This window comes from Molossus molossus, unplaced genomic scaffold, assembly GCF_014108415.1.
Source record: "Molossus molossus isolate mMolMol1 unplaced genomic scaffold, mMolMol1.p scaffold_m16_p_16, whole genome shotgun sequence".
Taxonomy (NCBI): Eukaryota; Metazoa; Chordata; class Mammalia; order Chiroptera; family Molossidae; genus Molossus; species Molossus molossus.
The window spans coordinates 34,937,387-34,959,188 of record NW_023425351.1 but is presented as its reverse complement, the minus strand read 5'-3'; the positions used below and the strand labels follow the sequence as shown (position 1 = coordinate 34,959,188).

General features: G+C 38.0%; 1 protein-coding gene across 1 annotated transcript in view; it reads right to left on the bottom strand.

The window, feature by feature from the left end:
- The window catches only part of SLC26A7 (solute carrier family 26 member 7), a 122,481-nt gene extending 110,323 nt beyond the window's left edge, over positions 1 to 12,158 (bottom strand). The window contains exons 1-3 of the mRNA XM_036263925.1: positions 12,107 to 12,158; positions 10,386 to 10,664; positions 9,942 to 10,243 (exon numbers count right to left, since the gene is read on the bottom strand). Of these exons, the coding sequence (XP_036119818.1) occupies positions 9,942 to 10,134 (193 nt within the window). The 5' untranslated portion in view covers positions 10,135 to 10,243; positions 10,386 to 10,664; positions 12,107 to 12,158. The remainder of the gene's footprint in view (positions 1 to 9,941; positions 10,244 to 10,385; positions 10,665 to 12,106) is intronic.
- Between the last annotated feature and the right edge of the window lie 9,644 nt (positions 12,159 to 21,802).

Below are 21,802 nucleotides of genomic sequence, written 5' to 3'. Positions count from 1 at the left end.
CCTCTATTCTTTCAAATCAATATTTCAGGTTTCTTTGGAAAAATTCCCAGAAGTGGAATCACTAGGCCATAAATCAGTTCTATTTTTAGTTTTTTGAGGTAATTCCATACTGTTTTCCACAGTGGCTGAACCAATCTGCATTTCCACCAACAGTGCATGGGGGCTCCCTTTTCAAGTCTATACAATTTGACTGTAAGCATTCGATTGGACATAATGGACTTTATGAGTTACAAAGAAACTTGAGGAAGGAGGTGGCATTAGAATCTAGATTACTTGAATATGAGGCTAGTTTGTTAGTCATACTATGGAGCCTATCAACCTGGTTCCAATATCAACAAGTTTTGCAGTTTAACTTTTACTGTTTTAACATTGAGCTTAATTTCTTTTTAAATACATAAACTCTAGTTATACATCAAATAGATTTTCAAGCAGTGAAAGATATTTTGCCTATAATTAAAATACACGAAAGTTCTATCAATTACTAGTCCCATTTTTATTTTCAAAAACCTACCTGTGTTGCTTGTTTACTGGCTACATATTCATAAAAGATTGGTGAAATAAATAAAAAGTGAGTGGCAGAGGCTGCTCTAGAATTTCATACAGACAGGATGAGAGGCAGCAATCTGGTTGTTGGGAAGGATGGTGTTACGGGACAGGCCTTGAAGCCTGGTTAGCATTGGAAGACTAACTATTTCTTCATGCCCACCAGCAAGTACCTCTTGGCATTTACAGCATAAGCAACTTGGCAAAAAGTTTGGTATGCATTAATTACATCAGTTGTGTGGGACGACAGAAAATAACTTGACTCGCCCATTTGCAGAATGAGTTACATAATAAAAATTACACATCAAGAAAAGAATGCTAAGTGTTTCAAGCAATATATATATATATATATATATGACTCACATTTCAAAAGATCACCCAGATCCACTAAATCAATGATGGGGGAAAGGGGAAGGGAAAGAGCATGCCACTCATTCAACAAAAGCACCTTGGATGGGTCTTGCAGACAATAAATTCTGATGAATGAGGTAAATGCCAGTAGCATAGCAGTTGGCCAGAGGCAGACCAATCTGGCTATATTTTTTCTTTACCTACAACAGAGAAATGTAAATACAAAGCTAGAAGCACCCGATTATCTCTTCTTACCTTGTGAATATACCTCCTATGTATGTGCTGGCATTATTATTATAATAATAGTTCTCTCTCTCTCTCTCTCTCTCTCTCTCTCTCTCTCTCTCTCTCTTTCTTCCCCTCCCTCCCTCCTCTCATCTTCCCTCTCTACCCTCCAAAAAACTATAACAAAATTAGTTCAAAAATTAAATTTCTTTGGATCTCACATTCCTATCCAATTAAAATGGGAATAATTATATAAAACATATTTAACCCAACTCTTTCAAAGATCTCTAGACTTATACATGAAAATTATCATGTCACTAGATTCTACAAGAATTGCCTCAAAGACCAGAAATAAGGCAGACCCTTCCTTTATCTTATATGATACTGGTACCGAGCTTTTAGTTTAAACAACAGTGTTGTTCACTCTCAGTGGCTATTTCTCTGCTAACATGTCAGTGGACAATGGCCAAAATAAAAGAGGAATTTAGATGTGCATTGCTTTAAACTTCAATTATTCCTTCCACAAATAAGAACTATAAGAAAAAGCCATCCACCCACAAGCACCTCTAAAAAAGACAGACAACTGTGTAAGGTTTTCTTTTTCTGATTTATTTACTATTCTGGGTCATAACATAAGCTGCATACATACATATCACACACACACATTCACACAAGCCAAAACGTACTAAATCTTCTAAAATAGTGAAGATATTAACTAGAGTCACTTACAAATTAGAATTAACTACACTCTTTATGCTTAATAAGGTATGATGTTAAATTCAATAAGAACAGAATTACAACTCTTTAATTTACAACTCTCAGAATTACAACTCTTAGTAATTTGGGGTAAAATTGCTGCAAATGCTGACAGATATTTGTATTACCTAATCTAATTTAGATAAGAGCAAAAGCAACACAATAAACAATAGTATCAGGAAATAAAAAAAGAATTAGGCCCTGGCCGGTTTAGATGGGCAATTAGAGCGTCAGCCCGCAGTCCAGAGAGACCAGAGATCAGTTCCTGCTAAGGGCACGTACCTCCGTTGCAGTTTGTCCCCGGCCGCGGTTGGGGTCGTGTGGGTGGCAACCACTCGATATGTCTCTCTCACATGGATGTTTCTCTCTCTCTCTTCCTCCCTCTCTCCCTCCCGCTCTATCTGAATGTCCTCGGGTGAGGGTAACCAAAATAATAATAATAATAATAATAATAATAATAATAATAGAATTTGTATTAGGCCAAAGGGTGCCCAAAAATGATAGAGAGGTAAGAGAAAACAAGAAGCGAGGGAACAGGGGAAAGAGAGAGATTGGAGGGAGAAATAAAAAACTTGAGATCTTTAGATGGCTCATTATTTTTATAGATCAAAAATCACATATTGGTAATGCAAGCCTGTTTTAGCCGCAAAAACTGACCACTAGGAGACTGAAAGACGCAACTTCTAGGAAAAACAAACAAACATGTTTTGTAGGTGTAGTGATGGGTAATATAGTAGAGGAAGAGAAGAGTCTCTATTCACACATCAATGTCATCAGTAGTTTGGGGGCCTGTGAACAATGCCGAACTTCCAAGGGGCCCTGAGTCCTCCAACCCAGGCTGCAGTGAGAATGGCTTCCACAGACAGAGTGCCTGACCTGGGCCGAGAAGGTCCATGAAAGCAGATAGGTAGCTCAGTCTCCGCCTCTGCTCCTGCTATTCATCTCTTGGCTGAGACATCTAGAGAGTGACACCCTCACTACTGATGAGAAAGGGAACTGCTTCTCATAGAGACAGTGATGTTTTATATTTTAAGATACAGATATTTATTTCACTTGCAAAGGAATTTTATCTGGATTTACACAATAGCAATTATTCAGAAAATCAAAGAAACCTGGAACTGCCAAATTAGTTCTAGAAATGGAATGACGCATCCAAAGTTGAGAATCACGCTGGAATTAGAGAGAGAGCGCCACTCTGTTGAAGACTTTATATTTTGTTGGCTTAGTGACCTCCCCTCTTTATTGTAAGGTCAGTCAGATGAGACCTAGAAGCAGGCAGAGGTTCTGCTCCCCTCAGACATAAATACAAGAACAATATTATTTTATAGTCGGTAGCCTATGGTTATGGAGATTCAATCACTATCCGGAGAACTACAGTGAACATGACTCAATGAGACAGCTATTCCAGTAAATTCGCTGCCCTCAGATGTCAATTCTTTTGGTAAAACACCCTGAGGAATAGCTTCCAGTTAAGAAGTCAGCTACTACGTAACCACACACTTTATCTTCGCACTCACTACCTGTCTATTTTGTTAAAAATCTTGCGAAGTTCTCAATACCCTAAAAAGGAAGGTCACGATTCTTCCATGTGAATGGATCTAAATGTTATAGGAAACTTTATTCAGACTGCAGGAATATATCATGGCCATCCAATGTACAACTCACCATTATTTAATATTTACAAAAAGAAAAAGTAAATCACGAGCGTTGCATGAAGCCTGGGACTGTAGTGGAGGATGAATGCCAGGATGAGGGGAGGAAATAGGAAGCAGCAGGTTGTCACTAGCTCCTGGGTATAGTTTTATGAGGGCAAGTATACTTCGGACTTATTTATCAATAGTTGGCTATTGTTCTTAGAGAAAGGAAAAGTTACAAGCAGAAAGACACAGTGATTAAGAAAGTCAGGTCAGAGCTAGGTAGCTATGCTAGGGTTCCATGTGCTCAAGCCTGAGACCATGCAGGGGAACATTCCCAGGAAAATCTTTAATTTTTGCAGTGCAATCTGCTTCAGCGGTTTCCATTTATTGTTCCGCATGTCACGAAGCTTCCCCCAGGAGTGCAGTGAAGCTCAGCTTCCACATGTTCATGTGCCAGTAATGCCAACATTCTGCATAATTATAAGGAACATCCATCTTTTCTGAGACACAAAACACTGTGGCTACATAAAATTTTTATGGTTTAGGAACTAAATTCTAAGTGGTCCCTTACAATATAAGCCAAAACATTCTCATATTGCTCCTCAGTGGATTAGGTTCTTACATGGCAAGTCATGCATTTTAGGTCTCCACTCTGTCTCAGTGCTTGAGTGTTCAGGTTAAGAACAAAGAAGCTATTTCCCCCCAAGAGGTCATCCAGGCTAGGATGTGAACTAAATACTCTACAGACCAGCATCTTAAACTACTTAGCTTGGTGACATGTTTTAAGTCAACTACATTCTCTAGGATGTTTGCTAATCCTCAAAATACTTCCTGTATCTTTACCTGTATCTTGTCTGGTAAAGAACATTCTGGTAGATGCTAACTATAATGGTCATTACCTAATGTTAGAAATGAGAGATCTCACACTATTTAGGTATTTTATAAAATGCAAATTGTTTCTAAGAAATGCTTCAACATGGTGAAAGAATAATCTAAAATTTCTTTTCTCTTTTTTTCCTTTGGTATGAGCATTACACTCACATTTATTTACTTTGGGGAGGGGCAGTCACCCCTTTATCAGTCTGGTGCAGCCTATGGACTCCTTCCCAGACAACTCTTTTTTTAATTATGTTTTTATTGATTTTTCAGAGAGACAAGAAGGGAGAGAGAGATAGAAACTTCAATGCGAGAAAGAGCCATCCATCGGCTGCCTCCTGCACAGCCCCTACTAGGGATCGAGTCCACAACCGGGGCATGTGCCCTGACCAGGAATTGAACCGGGACCTCTCAGTCCATCGCACGATGCTCAACCCACCGTGCCACACTGGCCGGGCCCCAGAACATATATCCAAACTAAGTACCAGAAAATACATAGAATTATAAATAAATAAATTATATTGGAATATATTAGTGCAGGTTCCCAGACCTGAAGATTCTGTGGATCTAAGTGGGAAAACTAATGTTATGCAATCTTTCTAGAAAGGTATTATTTACAAGTGTGCTCAAGGCATTTCAAAAATATATGTTGGAAAGCATCTTGCAGGAGAGACAAATTCAGACTCTCAGGAGGTTAGGCAGATTGGCAGGACGGGTGGCAGTGCGTGTCACGGTGACTGGTGGGACTGTGGCAAAACACAAAGTGCATACCCTATCTAAAGGGAGTACCTCTATTAATGTCCAGCAGATTTTGGCCACGTGGAAATGGAGGCCCTTTATGGCCATCAATTCCTTTTTTAAAAGAGAAACCAGGCATCTGGATTTTATATGAACTATTCATATTTGTTAATGTTGGCTGAAGAAAACATTAACACCATTTGGGACAAAAGAAACATATCTTTTATCATATTTGTCTCGAGGGCTACAAGTTTATAACTTCAAAAAAAGTAAGAGGAATTAGAAGAAATAAATTACTTATAATTTATGTTTTTACTATCAATATCTTTATTACATTTGTTTTGAAAACATAACAATTAATTTTAATTTAATTATTTCCTAAGTTGGTAACATGCTTGCAAAGAAAATCAGAGACTTTGGGAGCTTAAATGTTTTCAATTCTTCCACCAAACAGTAATTGAAATCCTGCTCCTATCTGCCAGGCAATAGATAAGTTGTAAGAATATAAATACTGAGGTACTGTCTTTGTTTCCAGAACTTAGAGACCAGTGTGGAAAGAGTTGTTTCAAAAGATTATAATACTGTTGTCATAAAAGACTATAATCTGTTAAGGCCTCTCCTAAAGATACGTAAAAAGTGCAGAGAGAGAAAACGCATCTCCCCAACAGATTGGGAGGAATTCCCAAAGGAGAGATCTTTTTGAGTAGACCTTTGTATCAAGGGACCCAGATTACTAACAATTCAGTATGTTATTATGAAGAATTGGGCTCTTATCCTTGAGGAAATAGTAACTGAAAAATTCTGAACGAGGAAATGATGTGTTCAGTTTTATCATTTTGGCTGCAGTACAGAAGATGACCTACAGGAGGAGACAAGGTGAAAATGAAGACCTACCAGATGAAGATTTCAATATAAACTACTACAGCTGCAGCAGAGGGAATGAAATACAACTATTTGATTGGAAAGATATTTAAAAACAGAAGCAGCAGAACCTGGTGGCTGATTTCATGCAGGTGGGCAGAGTGGAAAAAAGAGAAGAAAAACTTGAGAATGATTCTTGAGACTTTTATCTATAAGAGGTAGTCTAAAATAAAAGTTAGAGCATAGTCCCTGGAGCCAAACTACTTAAATTCAAATCCTTATTCTTCTACTCATTTGCTATGTGACTTTAAGCAAGTTATTTATTCTCTCTGAGCCCATATTGTGTAAATGTCAAGTGTTCTTACCACAGTGTTTACAGTTGTGCGTGTACATTACTGTTAATATTATTAATTATTATAATTCTGGTTAGTATGGTGGTGCTATTCAGTTTGTTTTAGAAGACTAATGTTGCATTAAAAGTTCTTTTAGAAGATTGTAGGTTTACATAGTTGAAGAAGTGGTTGAGAAAAAGCTTCATTAGCTGAGTCATGGTGGTTAGAGTCTCTTATTCATGCAGATTAAGTAGCCTAAGGTATTTTGGTGGGAGAAGTCCAGGGTTTGAGTTTCATGACACTGGTATGAGAAGATGGAATATGAGGTAACATCTGCAGAGGCTCATAAGAAGAGAAGGCTAGAGAGGTAGTAGGAGAAAAACAAAAGTGCAGTGTCTAAAATCCAGGAGAATAAAGGGGTTTAGAAAGATAGAAAATGCTACAGAGGAGCCAAGTAATGACTGACAAGCATTTCTATTTAACAACTGAGAAACTTTTAATAAAGTAATTTCAAATAGCTCCTTGGTCTCAAAAGTTAGTTTCTGTTATCCTTCTTAATTTTAAATGCATTTCCAAAATGAGAATAAAAACAACTACTAAATGGAACCATAAAACTTTTCATATTTGTAGGTCAAAAAACATTCAATTCAACAATTTCATTTACTTCAACTATGCTGAGTAACTGAAAAGCTGCTTCAAAGATCAGTAGAGTCATAGCTCATGGACATAGACAACAGTGTTGGGATGGCCAAGGAGGGGGCAGGTGGGCAAAGTGGAGAAAAATGAGGGACATCTGTAATAGTGTCAACAATAAACATGAAGTAAAAAAGAAAGTAAGGCACAATTTTGTTTGTAAAAACAATGATCAGTAGAGTGAAAACAGGTATGTGTTGCTATTGTTTGTGTTATGATGCAAGATAAAAAGAATTACTTCTTTCTTCTAATTTCCTAAAGAAATAAAACTTATAATGATTGCCAATATTGTATTCACCCAAAGGAAAGGTAATGATCTATAAATGCCTTCCTTACTCTCTATTCTATTGTAGTTATTTTCCTTGTAACTTCACTCTTTGAGTCTAAAAGCTGCAGGGATAGTAGCTAAATGCAGGAGTAATTTGAAGAGAAGGACATTTAAACCTTTCTAAAGAAATGTCTTCTATTATTAATAACATTGGTGTTATGACTAAGTCTAGCTATTTTGGCAGTATAGAATGTAAAGTATAAAATATTAAGAGTGCTGACTTTGGAATTAAATCCTGATTGTCACTTATTAGGTATGAGGGCCAGAGAAAGTTACTTAATTTTCTAAGCCTCCATTTTCTTATGTGGAAAATAGAGAAAGCTGTCTCTAGAGATTTTGCTAAGATAGAAGATAATGTATATAAGGAGCTTAGTACGATGCTCCTTACAGGATTGTTACATTTTGCCTTTCATGTCTCCATTGCGGATGAGCATGGGAAAGTTTAAGGGGTACTTTTAGAAGAATGAGTCCTTTCATAACTAACAAAAAACTTTAAGGTCTTTCTAGTGATGTAGACTTGTCCAATCACTGATAGACTTCCAAATGAAACAGTAGCAAGATCCATAACTTTATAAGACACAAGGACTGAGTAAACTTTGTGTTTCTTATCAGCTGGGAGCTGGCCAGTGTTTCTTCTTAACTAACTAAATACATAAATCATAAAACAAAATTTCTCAAAATTGACACCCAAATAGAAGCCAGACAATTAACTACTAATGACTTACACATAAGTGATATCACGAATGACATATCACAGGTATTTTTATTATATGCCTAAATTTATTAACCTGATATTTTACAATGGTGAAAAAACAAACTTTTTATTTATATGTTTGTCTTTCATGTCACATTAAGTTAAAGCAAGATACATTTATAAAATATACTGAAACTATCTGGTGAAAAAGCCTCTGTAAAAATCACATAAGTTTCAAAGTACATGGTCATGTCTCATTTAAATAAAAGCAAATAGCCCTGGCCGGTTTGGCTCAGCGGTTAGAGCATCGGCCTGCGGTCCAGAGAGTCCCAGGTTCGGTTCCCGCTAAGGGCACGTACCTCAGTTGCAGTTTGTCTGCTAGTCGATGTGTCTATTTGACATTGAAGTTTCCCTCTCTCTTTTCCACCATCTCTCCCTCCTGCTCTATCTGAAGGTAAATGCAGAAATGTCCTCGGGTGAGGATAAAAACAACAAAAAAAAGTGAATAAAATCAAGACTGAAAATGCCCTAACCTGTCATTTATTTTGCACTTTTATGAAAGATTACTATGTTTTGCTATTGACAAAATAGTTATTAAAACTATTTAGAAAAATGCAATCCCGTAAAAGATGGTAGTGTTAAGAATCTGAAAGGAAAGCAACTCTTTAATTAAGAGTGCCTATAATTTAATGGTATGAATACTAGTTCGAGACAGGGAGAGAGTAAAACCGCAAGGAATCTACAAAGTCTGTGCTGAGGAGTGCTCCAAATTCTCACGGCTGAAAAATCAGTTTCTTTCCTTTCTACAGTTAGGAAGTATTACCTGAGTTAGTTAAAAAATACAAAGAATATACCTTTAAGGAAAACACACACCACATTCACACATGTGTGCACACTAGTTAACTAAAAATTTTCACTGAAAGAGACACCTATCTAAATCCAGAATATTATTTAGGATCTGCCTTGAAAAAATTAAAATCAGACGTCTCACCAGGTTAAATTGCTTGTTGGGAAATAAGTAAGTTCATAATGTTGTGGCAGGATGGTGAAAAGCTAGGAAAATTCCTGGGCAAGTGGAAGAGGGAAACTAAGACGAGAAAATTAAACAAGGCCAAACCGTTTGGGCAGCTTGCAGCCAGCCTGTGAGGAACAAGACCTGATCTTCCCCAACCGAGCACACTTGAGAGCAAATGGTTAATACCTCTTCTTCCTACCCACAGAACACATAGGTAAAATAACCCTAAAACTGCTAAGGCAGTAGAGAGGAAGGGAGAAAAAAAAACAAACAGGTATTTTATCTCATTCACTGAACAAAGAAGTCAGCAGTCTTGGGACTTGCCAGATATTCTCAGAAATTCTGGAAAAAGTACAACAAAGTAAAAAGGTGACCTTGAAACTTAGTCTATGACCAAGATCCAGCAGAGGAACCTTGAAACCTATAGACAGAAGGGTATAAAACCCCTCGAACCCACACCAGGCATGCTCTGATTAGCTTGTTGTCCACTTGTGCTTTATGCCAGGGTTTTAACAAATTTGCTTGCTACAGCACTGCTGTCTAGTGTCACTCACTTGAACTCTTTCCTGGGAGATTGACAAGAGCCCAGGAGGGGACAGCCCTCTCCCTCCGATCAGGAGGCTTTTCGATAACATCTTTTCTGGTGTCCTACAACAATGTGATATAGAATTAAATCACCGTGCACAATACACATAAGCTCTAAGGACATACAGGATTCTCTATATATTTATACAGATATTCAGTATACAAATATTCAATGTTTTATTCTCCCCAAATTAATTAAATATTCATTTTATTAGTTAAATTGTAAATCCGAGACCACATAGTCTTCCACTAAAGCAAAGTGACATCTATCGTGCATAAAACAGGGAAATGAAATGCAGTACATTACCTTGTGTCACCTGTTGAATGGCCAACATCATCCCAGACACGGTGTCTGGAAGCAAGTTTTCTCTCAGGTGGTAACGTGGTGCCCATTCCAAAATAGGCAGCCGCCGTCTGCCCCACTGTTTAAAGTCTTCACAGCGAAGTATATTCCTCTTGCTCCAGAGCACACTTTTCTTTTTCCTCTTTGCCCCTGTCATTTTTCAGATTTTATCTTGTAGACGTGAACTTTAAACAAGAAAAAGACTGTTGGAGAACGCCTCCTTTCAATACAAGGCTCCAATTCTTCTGTGAATTACAATGTCAAAGCTATCCAAAAAATAAATAAATGAGAGAGGCAGGTAGAGAGATTAACAGATGCACTTAAAAGTATGCAACTGGCCTGTATATTTTATTATGGTGCAGCTAATCATTCTAGATAAAAGCATAGATGAAAACCTTGAAATCTCACCTGAATGAGAATGAGAAATGGTTCCTGTTAGTATAATATTTTTCCAGTCTTGGAGAACTAATGGGTTCAGTGTTAAGTTGGTCTAGAGCTCTCTCACCAGTAAATCTCCTTATATTCACTGTAGTCTTAAATTTCTGGCTCCAGTCCCAAAGGCTAAGGTAGTTCTGGGCATGTGGTGGAAGTAGGCTGGGTTATGCTAATGAAAGGAGGAAGCATTCAGCCAGTTGAGTCTCTCCCTATAAGCTATGCAAAAAGATGAAACTGCCCGAAGAGTTTGTCCTGCAAAATAAAATCAGAGAATCTGCACGTACCTCTTTGGGAAGTACACACTTTCAGGTCTACAAAATTCAGAAACATAGGAGGGCATTGCTAAATGTCCTTATCTTTTTTAGTCCCTGGGAGATGAAATATTTTCACTCACAGACAGCAATACTTATATCTGTATTATATACTTTATTCAATATATAACCAAATCATTTCAGAAGCTATATATATACTGAGTATATATTACTTTTATAATAAAAATCACAATAAAGATTTCTTTTAAAACATATCTAGGTCATAAATTCAAATCTATGCTGACAAAACAAGAACAAATGAAAGCTTGACTGAAATTGCCAATCAACAGCAATGATTTGTTTAAATCTAATTATTTAAATTCATGTTTTTAAAATATTGTTACATGTTAGTAACAAAAAATTCACATGAACAGGAATATTAGAATTGAAAATGAATCTGTATCTATTCATTAGTGCCAGCATGTCCTAAAACATCCTAAGACCAACAGGGAGCAGAAATTAGTTTGCTAAAATAGTTTTGTAGTCTCTCAATCAAAAGACTAAAAATTAGAAAAAATCCTATAAATATTTTTCAAGTGTAAACCTGGAATTCCATTTGCAAGTTTTTTGTAATTGCATGTACTTACACGTCATTTGAAACACAGCAAAATCTTACTCCAGAGCATAGTATCACTCCAACTTATCAACAGTACCAAAAATCCTTTATGAAGAATTTTATTCACACTCATAAGATTATCAGAGTACTTTTGACCTAGCCCATAAAATTCAAAAGGACTAAATAATATTTATTCAAAAGTTTCAATGACTAAATTTAGGTTATAGTTCAATACTGTGCATCATCTATATGAGAAATCTTTTCCCAAATGTCCAGAAAACACCTATACAAATAAAAAGATAAACTTATCTTAGACCTAACATGTGAAAGTACAGAAAAATTTTTCTTCCTAAAATATTATTTTTATTACATCTCTAACATGTGTCAACTTCTGGTGTTCTCAATATCAAACTTAAACTCATTAGCACAAGCATGTGAGCTTTCTCTGCTCCCCTATAACCTCTGACTAGCTTCTATAACTCAGCAATTTTTTATTGAAAACCACATTTTACTAGACTCATTGTAAACTGCTATAAAAGAGGGGGTTATGTGTTGTCTTTATTTTCTAGGAGTTATTTAAGTAAGGAAATAGAAATGTTTATAACTAATTCAAGGCAGAATGAGATAAATTAATAATCAAGTCACACAGGAAATGCTATGGGAGCTCAGAGGAGGGACCATTGCAGTCCCACTGAGCAAAAGGCTTCTGTTCCAGAAAATCATTAGATTCACCATCTGCTGCACGTTAGCCCTTCAGCATATCTCTATACTAATTTCCCTAGTCCCCTGGTCTTTTTCCTTGGACTAAACATTCATTCAATTCTTACCTCTTCTATGAAGCTTTCTCTGGTTTCCCCACAGTTCTGTTCTTGCTGTACACCCAACATCCAGGTAACCCTTAAGCTATTCTTGGGTGTACAGTTGTACTCCTTCTCACTGTGTATTGGTTTTCTTCCTTGAAATCTATTTCATGTGATTTTACCCAGTCACGCTGATGAGATTGTAAATTCCTTGTGAGTAGGGATTATTAACATAACTTGCTTTGTGACTTTCCTAGGACCTAATACAAGGTTATGCAGACGTAGGATCCACACAGTAAGAATTAGCACATGAATTGAATGTCCCTTCTCCTCAAATTACCCAAGAATTATTTAGTCTATTTCAGCCTGGTCCCAGGCTATGCTATTAAAGAACCAGGAAAATAGGTGGAGAGAGAAAAATAGTTGGAGATAGTAGGGGGAAAATAAGGACTTCTCCCCATTTTCTCACAATGTAGGGAAAGGTCCATCTCTTTTCAACACAATCCTTTTTCTTGTATTATAGAATCTAGATAACAGAAAGAGGAAAAACTAGATGAATGCAAGAGAAAGGGAAGAGGCAAAACAGAGAGAGAAAACCTTATGGACTGGGGTTTTGGAGAGCTTTAGAGGGTTAGCATGTAAGAGCCTCTGGAGCAATTATGAAGTATGAGATGATTAAGCCAGGTTCCAATGAGGAAAGAGTCATTTAAGAAATATCATTTAGGCCCTGGCCGGTTTGGCTCAGCGGTTAGAGCGTCGGCCTGTGGTCCTGAGAGACCCGGGTTCGGTTCCCGCTAAGGGCATGTACCTCGGTTGCAGTTTGTCCCCGACCCTGGTCGGTTGTGCGGGTGGCAGCCACTCGATGTGTTCCTTTCACATTGATGTTTCTCTCTCTCTCTGTTCCTCTCTCTCCCTCCCACTCTACCTGAACAAAAAATGGAAAAATGTCCTCCGGTGAGGATAAAAAAAAAAAAAAGAAAAGAAATATCATTTAGCCCTGGCTCGTGTGGCTCAGTTGATCGAGCATCATCCCATGCACTGAAAGGTTGCTGGTTCAATTCCCAGTCAGGATACATGCCCAAGTTGCAGGCTCCGCCCCCAGTGGGGGGTGTGCAGGAGGCAGCTGATCAATGTTTTCCTCTCACATCAATGTTATAATTCTCTCTCTCTCCCTCTCTCTTCCTCTCTTTCTAAAAATCAATAAAATATGTTAAGTGAAAAAGCAATATCATTCAGGTTATAAAATGGATCACATTAAATGGTTTTTGAGAGACACTATTAAAGACTGAAATTCTTATCACATTACTTTTCTATCAAATTTATCGAGGTGACATTGGTTAATAAGATTACATAGGTTTCAAGTGTACAATTCTATGATACATGGTCTGTATATTAGATTGTGTGCCCAACTCCCAAAGTCAAATCATCTTCCGTCACTATCTATTTGACCCCCTTGACCCTTTACTACCTTCTGACATTACTTTTGAATATGGCATCATATTTCTTTGAACATGATCTGTGTGGAGACTGGGACAACTAAAATAATGATTTATATGCAGGTTACATTTGAAAATATAGACTCCTAAACCTTGGAGGACATCAGCTGCAATCCATACTTACTTCAGGAAGTTGACCAACAGCATTTCTCACAAAAGGACATTACAAAAGGTTCCCATCTGAGGAGGAAAGAGAGGCTGAGAAACAACATTCTGCTCACTACGCCATGTGACTGATATGAGGCTACATCCGCACAAAGGAAACGCCTTTTATTAAGTAGCTCACTAGATAGGGGACCTTTTCTTAATTTGTCCAAAATTTTATATAGACTGAAACAGCCCTGAATTGAACCTCTGTTTTAATTCTTCCAATGACTGAAATTAACAGGCTTAGAAAAAAAAATGCCCATTCTAATATTCAGACATTCTAATTATTAGAGCATGTTGTCCCCAATTATTGAGCCAAGATCTGCTACTTAAAATGTCTACACTTTAGTCTTTATTCAAACCCCTGGGACACATAACAACCCTTCAGCTTCAGGGCTTTTATTTAGTGTATCCCCCCAAAATTCTGATTTTTATGGTGATGTTTATTTCAGAAATACTCTTGCCTTTACATGTGAATGCACACATACTAGTCAATTACAGTCCTGAGCAGCTCAGTTCGGGCTTTAGTCCTCACAGGCCAACCAGTAGAGCAAAGCGAGCAAAATCCTGTGCTCCTGGTGCTGATTTATTTTTCTCTTTTTTATCTTTATTGTTGAATGTATTACAGATGTCCCCCATTGACCCACTCCTCCCCCCTCCCACCCCGCTCCAGCCTTTTCCCACACTGTTGTCTGTGTCCATTGGTTATGCATATAAGTTCTTTGGTTTATTTCTTCCCATGCCCCAACACCCTTCCCTTTGAGGTTTGTCAGTCTAGCAACCAATTTATACTTCTTTTTCACCCATTCCCCCAACCCCCTCCCATCTGGCAACCAATAAAATGTTCTCTGTATCTATGAGAATGTTTCTGTTCTGCCTGTTCATTTTGTATGTAGATTCAATTGTTGATAGATATGTATTCATTGCCATTTTGTTTGTTCATATATTTTATCTTTTTCCTCAAAAAGACCCTTCATCATTTCATATAATAACAGTTTGGTGGTGATGAACTCGTTTAACTTTTCCTTGTCTGGGAAACTCTTTCTAAATGACAGCTTTGCAGGATAGAGTAATCTTGGTTGTAGGTTCTTGCTTTTCATCACTCTGAATATTTCTTGCCATTCCCTTCCAGCCTGCAAAGTTTCTTTTGAGAAACCAGCTGACAGTCTTATGGGAACTCCCTTGTAGGTAACTAACTGCTTTTCCCTTGCTGCTTTTAAGATTCTCTCTTTGTTTTGAACCTTTTGCATTTTGATGATGTGTATTGGTGTGGGCCTCTTGGTATTCATCTTGTTTGGAACTCTGTGCTTCCTGGACTTGTATGTCTGTTTCCTTCACCAAGTTAGGGAAGTTTTCTGCCATTATTGTTTCAAATAGGTTTTCGATTTCTTGTTCTCTCTCTTCTCCTTCTGGTACCCCCAAGATGCAAATGTTGGCACACTTGAAGTTGTTCCAGAGGCTCCTTACACTATCCTCATTTTTTTGGATTCTTTTTTCTTTTTGCTGTTCTGATTGGGTGTTTTTTGCTTGATTATATTACAAATCGATGGTTTGCTTCTTGGCTTTACCTACTCTACTATTGAATCTGTGTAAATTCTTCTTTTTTTTTTTTTTCATCTTCACCCGAGAACATTTTTTCATTTTTTGTTCAGATAGAGTGTTAGGGAGAGAGAGAGAGAGAGAGAGAGAGAGAGAGAGAGAGAGAGAGAAACATCGACGTGAAAGGGGGCACATCGAGGGCTTGCCACCCGAATGACCCATCAAGGGCCGGGGACAAACCACAACCGAGGTATGTGCCCTTAGCGGGAACTGAACCCGGGTCTCTCTGGACCACAGGCCGATGCTCTCATTGCTGAGCCAAACCGACCAGGGCTTATTCTTTATTTCAGTTAGTGCCTCTTTCATTTCTGACTGTGCATCCTTCATTTCTGACTGGTCCTTTTTTATGTTCTTGAGGCCCTCACTAAGTTCGCAGAGGTTCTCACTAAGTTTATTGAATATCCTTACAAGCAGTATTTTGAACTCAGCATCTGTTAGGTTGCTTATCTCCATTTCGTTTAATTCTTTTCCTGGGGTTTTGTTCTGTTCTTTCATTTGGGACCTGTTTCTTTGTCTCCTCATTTTGGCTGCCTCCCTGTGTCTGTTTCTGTGCATTACTTAACGAGAGGTAGGGGGCTAGCTGAGACCAGATGCTGCTTGTTTGAAAGAATTTAGGAAAACCTGAAGCAGGATCCAACACAGGACAATCCTATGGTTAAGCAAGTGGCAACAGCTTGGGTGGGCCTGAAAGTTGGGTGGGGTGGGGCCTCAGGGTATCACCAGGGCAGGAAAACCAGTGTGAGCCAGGTTGCTGGAGTCCCAGATATGGAGAGTGTCTGCCACCCCAGGGAAGGGCTCACCAAAGGAACAAGGGCCTCTTACAGCACGTTTGTCCCAGAGAAAGCCCCCTCTCCAGCCCTCGCTCCAGTGCCAAACAGCTCAGTATTTCCCTGTATGTCTCTGGTGCCCCTCGAGCTGCCTCCCCTCCGAGCTTAGAGGGAGTGAATCCGATAAGTCTGTGCGTGGGCCCTTTAAGGAGCTGCCTGGGGCTCCAGCCGCTTCAGCTTCCCTGAGCCTCAGTTCCCACTGGTTTTTCCAGCCAGAAGTTATGGGGACTTCTCTTCCTGGCACTGGAACCCTGAGCAGAGGACCTGGTGTGGGACGGGGACCCTCAGTCCTCAGGGAGGACTTTCCCCACTCAGGTACCCTCCTGATTTTTATCCGCCACACGTGGGTGTGGGACCAACCCGTCCGCCTCCGCCCCTCCTACCAGTCTGGATGTGGCTGCTGCTTTAATTCCATAGTTGTAGGACTTCCATTCAGCTTGATTTCAGACAGTTTTGAATGATGGTTGTTCTGTATTTTAGTTGTAACTTTGATGCGGTTGTTGGAGGACGCAATACCGCATTTACCTTCCCGCCATCTTGACCGGAAGTCCTCCTGGTGCTGATTTCTAATGTGCTTTGCTTTGCTTTCTTTAGATTAAATAGCACTTTCCAGTCTGTTTCTTTAGCATGTTTTTTTGTTCTTTCTGCCATCATTCTATATTCTGTAACTGACTTTGACTCATAATAGGGACTAAAAGGAGATGGCTCTAGTGAAGTAAAAAAATAAAAGCCTATGGAAAAGAATTACATGTATATTCAAATGCATGTTTTACAATGATCTGAGGCATTTTAAAGGACATGGGAAAAGAGAGGAAGGAAGGAAGGAAGGAAGGAAGGAAGGAAGGAAGGAAGGAAGGAAGGAAGGAAGGAAGGAAGGAGCATTATGGACTACATTTTTGTGTCCCCCATTTTTCTACGTTGAAACCCTAACAGCCAATGGAATACTACTTTGTTAGGAGGTGGGGCTTTTGAAAACTAGTTATGTTTATATGGGATCATGAGGGTGGACACTCCATGATAGGATTGGTATTCTTATCAGAGAAGAGAGTAGAGCTCATTCTTTCAGCCATGTGAGGATATGGCATGAAGGTTGCTGTCTACAAACCAGGAAGAGGGCCCTCACAAAACATGGAATCTTCCAGGGCCTTGATCTTGGACTTCCTAGACTCCAAAACTATAAGAAATAAATTTTCCTTGTTTAAGCTACTTAATATATAGTATTTTTGTTATAGCAGCCTGAACAAAAAGAAAGAAAAGAAGAGAGGAAGGAAGAAAGAAACAGTAAAGAATAGAAGTTCAGACCAGCTGGTGAGGCTCAGTGTGTTGACCCACACACCAAGAAGTCGCATTTTCGATTCCTGGTAGGGCACGTGCCCAGGTTGTGGGACAAATACCCAGTGTGGGGCATATTGGAGGCTGCCAATTGATGTCATCTTTCATCGATGTTTCTATCTATTTCTCCCTCTCTCTCTCTAAAATCAATAAAGAAAAAAAAATTTTTTTAAATAGAAGTTCATTGAGCATTAGCAAAAGCCCTTTCTCATTTCTGACCAGCAATTGATAAACAGTAAGCAAAATAAACTATGACTGGGGACATATCATGAATTAAGACAATTTGAAATACTAAAAAAGGAAATGACCCAGTACAATGCTAGAAATCCATGGCCTTAACTACTGTATGATTGTCGCTCTATAATCGCTGCTTTAACTGTTCTCTTTCTAGGAGTATTAACCCCATTGTTAAAAGAAATATGTGTAAGGTAAAATATTAGGATTGTACTTCTGGAGTATTTGAGACCATTTATATTTATGTGATAATTGATATATTTGAGTTTAAATCTACCATTTTGCTATTTATTTTATACTTATCCCATTAGTCATTTATTTTTTCCTGTTATTACCTAATCTTTTGGATTGATTAATTTTTATGATTCTATTTTATTTCTTTTGTTGGTTTATTAACTATAATTTTGGTGATCACTTTAGGGTTTATAAGGCATCTTTACCTTATCAAGGTCTGTCTGCAAGTGATAGCATACCACTTCACACTTAGTGCAAGGTCGTACAGCGGTGCACGTCCATCAGCCTCTGTAATGTTGTTGTGATGCATTTTTGTTTGCATGTGTTATAAAACTCAAAATATGTTATTGTTGGGTTTTTTTGCCTTTAAGACATTTAAATAATTTTAAAGTCTTTTATATTTACCCATAGAATTGCTGTTGCCATTTTATTCATTTTTCCATGGGCAATTCAAGATTTACATCTGGTATTATTCTCCTGACTGAAGTTGTTTTTGTTTTTTTTTTAACATTTCTTCTAGTGTAGGTCTGCTGGATGAATTCTTTCAGGTTTTATATATCTAAAAAAGGTTTGATTTTGCCTTTGTTTTTCAAAGATATTACCATATCTTTCAAATACCATTGAAAGATATTTACAATTACCATTGTAAAATTTGAGTGTGACAAGGAATTTTGTTATTGCCACTGTTGTTGGTGTGTTTTTTTATTGTTTTAGTACTTTAAATATGTTGCTCCACCACCCTGGCCATTTGGCTCAGTGGTTAGAGTGTTAGCCCATGGACCAATGAGTCACAGGTTCGATCTCAACCAAGGGCACGTACCTCGGTTGCAGTTTGTCCCTGGCTCTGGTCAAAGTTGTATGGGAGGCAGCCAGTCAGTATGTCTTTCTCACATTGATGTTTCTCCCTCTCTCTCCCACCCTCCCACTCTATCTGAAGATAAATAGAAAAGTATTCTCAGGTGAGAATTTTAAAATAATAATAATAACAATAATAATAATAATAATAAAGTGTTGCTCCACTGCCTTCTGATTTGTATTGTTAACAACAAGATATTTCATTATGATATACCTTGGTGCTGCTTCCTTCCAACATAATTTGTTCTTTTTTTTTTTTGTCTTAGTGTTTGTTGAGGTTCTTATATCTGTGAGTTTACAGTTTTCATCACATTCAAAATATATCCGACAATTATTTAAATGCTTTTCTATCCTACATCCTTTGGAAACTCCAAATAAATATATTTCTATTTGGTGTCTTGATGTTGTCCCAGTTTGCAGATGCTTTGCATATTTTTTTCTTGCTTTTTTTATGGTTTATTGCGGATAGTTTATATTGCTATGTCTCAAAGTTATTCTGCAATGTATAATCTACTGTTAGTTCAGTTCAGTTTGTTTTTCATCTCAATGATTAAAAGCAAGACCTAAAAGGATTATACTGACAAGTAGGATTACTCCTACTATTGAGGCAATATCCAAGTTGCTACCTCTGTGGATCATGAAATTTTCACTCTGGATAATGGAAACATAGTATTCCTGATGCTGTACGGACTCTATATGAGTCCCTAGGATTGTTCCTACTAATCATTTTCCCAGTGTCTGTAGATTCCTTACACTTAATTTGCTGATCTTTTCTTAGCTTGACATTCTGCACGTACAGATTTCTGGGGCTCTCTCTGTGCAGCTCTTCTCTCTCTGGTACTCTGCCATGTGAAATCTAGCTGCTTTGGCCTCTCCAGACTCCAAGCTCCTTCTCTGTACTCAGAAAGACTGCCAGAGTCCTCCTCCGTTCTCCTCCACCCATGTTCTGCTGCACCATGGCCTGGAAGCTCTCCTAGCAATAAGCCGGGACCATAACTGGGCTCATTGGATTTGTTTTCAGTCTCTCCGAGATTACTGAATTTTGCTGCCTGATGCTTTGGCAGTATTTCTTCAAGTTCTTATTTGTTTCAGGCAGAAAGGTAAATCTAGTCCCTGTTATTTCATTCTGGCTGAAAAGGAAAGTTATTTATTATATAATATGGCTTTCAAACATTCTATCATTATGATCTCCTCTTCAATATTTTCCACAGTTTGCCAATTTTCCTTTTAGAATGTGATACCAAAATTTAAGAGTGCTTAGCTGTGTTCTGATCTGAAAAGTATAAGCAATGCCATACAATTAAATTCTTACTTTGTCAAAACCCACTCTGGTAAGTGATAAGTTCTCCATCCTTTATTATATAGGAATATTTTATAAAATCTGAACACTAAGTTTTATATTAAGCTTTATTGGATATATTGAATTTGGTAAATTAATTCAATGTATCAAAATCTTCCTGAATTTGATCCAGTCATTTCTAATACTGAGAACTATGTACTTCCGTTCAACATATTAGCTATTTCAGCTATTCCTCCAAAATTATGTAACCTGTATTAGTCAATTTGATACCACTGTAATTAGCTAGTTATTTATCATAGAAAAGGAGCAAAGGGAAAGCCAGATGTTATAGGCATATCATCTGTGCAGCTTCACCAGGAAGCTGCAATTTCACACTCCCCAGGCAACTACTGACCTATTCTCCACAGATCACTGGGGACAGGGGTCCAATAAAGAGGAGATAGACACATGTGCAATGAAGTTGAGGTTACATAGGGAAGGTTGCCTGTCAGTCAAGCCTGGGTACAAAGATCATTAGTCAGAATGGGAGAGGCCACTGCCAGCCCACGAAAATTTGGGAATACATAATCCCCCAAACAAAATGAATTCTCTTTCTTGCCTCTCTTGTTGCTCTTGTGACTCTTGGCTTTATTGCCTTTGCTCATGTGGCCCACAGCCATGTGGACTTCACATGCAATGGGCTGGTGGTCTAAAGCTGGGAACACAAACTAAACTAGCCTGATGCTGACTTGGACTATGCCCTAACATGGAATAGAGACTCTGGACACTGTCTCTCTATTAAATTCTAACCCTATAAAAGCCACAACTACACTTTTTCTAGGGCAAGACAAAGGGAAATAATAGGACTTTAGAAACTCAGGGATTTAATTCCACATGAATAAAAATCATTTGTTCTCACATGAGAGTCTCAGAAAATTCCACTCCCACAAGCAACAGTTGGAGACAAGGACCTCTCCCCTCTAGCAAGCTCAGGCTACCATACTAAAGGTAGATTGGGCAACGTAAACTGCAGAAATTTATTTTTGTCACAGTTCTGGAGGTTGGGGAGTCCAAGATCAAGGTTCTGGCTATTTTGTTCCTGGTAAGGGCCTTGTTCCTGGTTTGCAGATGGCTGCCTTTTTGCTGTGTCCTCACATAGCAGAGAGGGAACAAGAGAAAGTAAACTCTCTAATATCTCCTCTAAAAAGGACACAAATCCCATTACAAGGGGCCCCAATCTCATGACCTGGTTTAACCTAATTATCTCCCAAAGGGCCCATCTCCGAATACCATTATATTGGGGGTTAGGGCTGTAACATATGAATTTTATGTGGATAGAACTCATTCTACAACATTACCCCAAAGTTAATTAAGCATACTATATGTCTTATTCAAATCAACAACAACAAAAACAGACACATCTTCCAGAATCTATTCGAATTGAAATTGATTCTTTAGTAGGAATTATTTGAGAACATTCAATTTTTTTTTATTTTGTCCAAAAATGTATCAAGAGTTAATGTCAAACTAATTACTGAAATAAAATATGCTATGTCTTCAGCAGTCATATAACTTCCAATCTAGGAAGATAATGGGAAATATCTAATAACTTTATTATACTCCACCCTCTGGGTATAGAGTCCTCATCTAGAGAGATTATAATAAGAGAAAAATATTGACTTGTTATGTTACCCAGAAAAAAATGGCTAAAATAATCCAT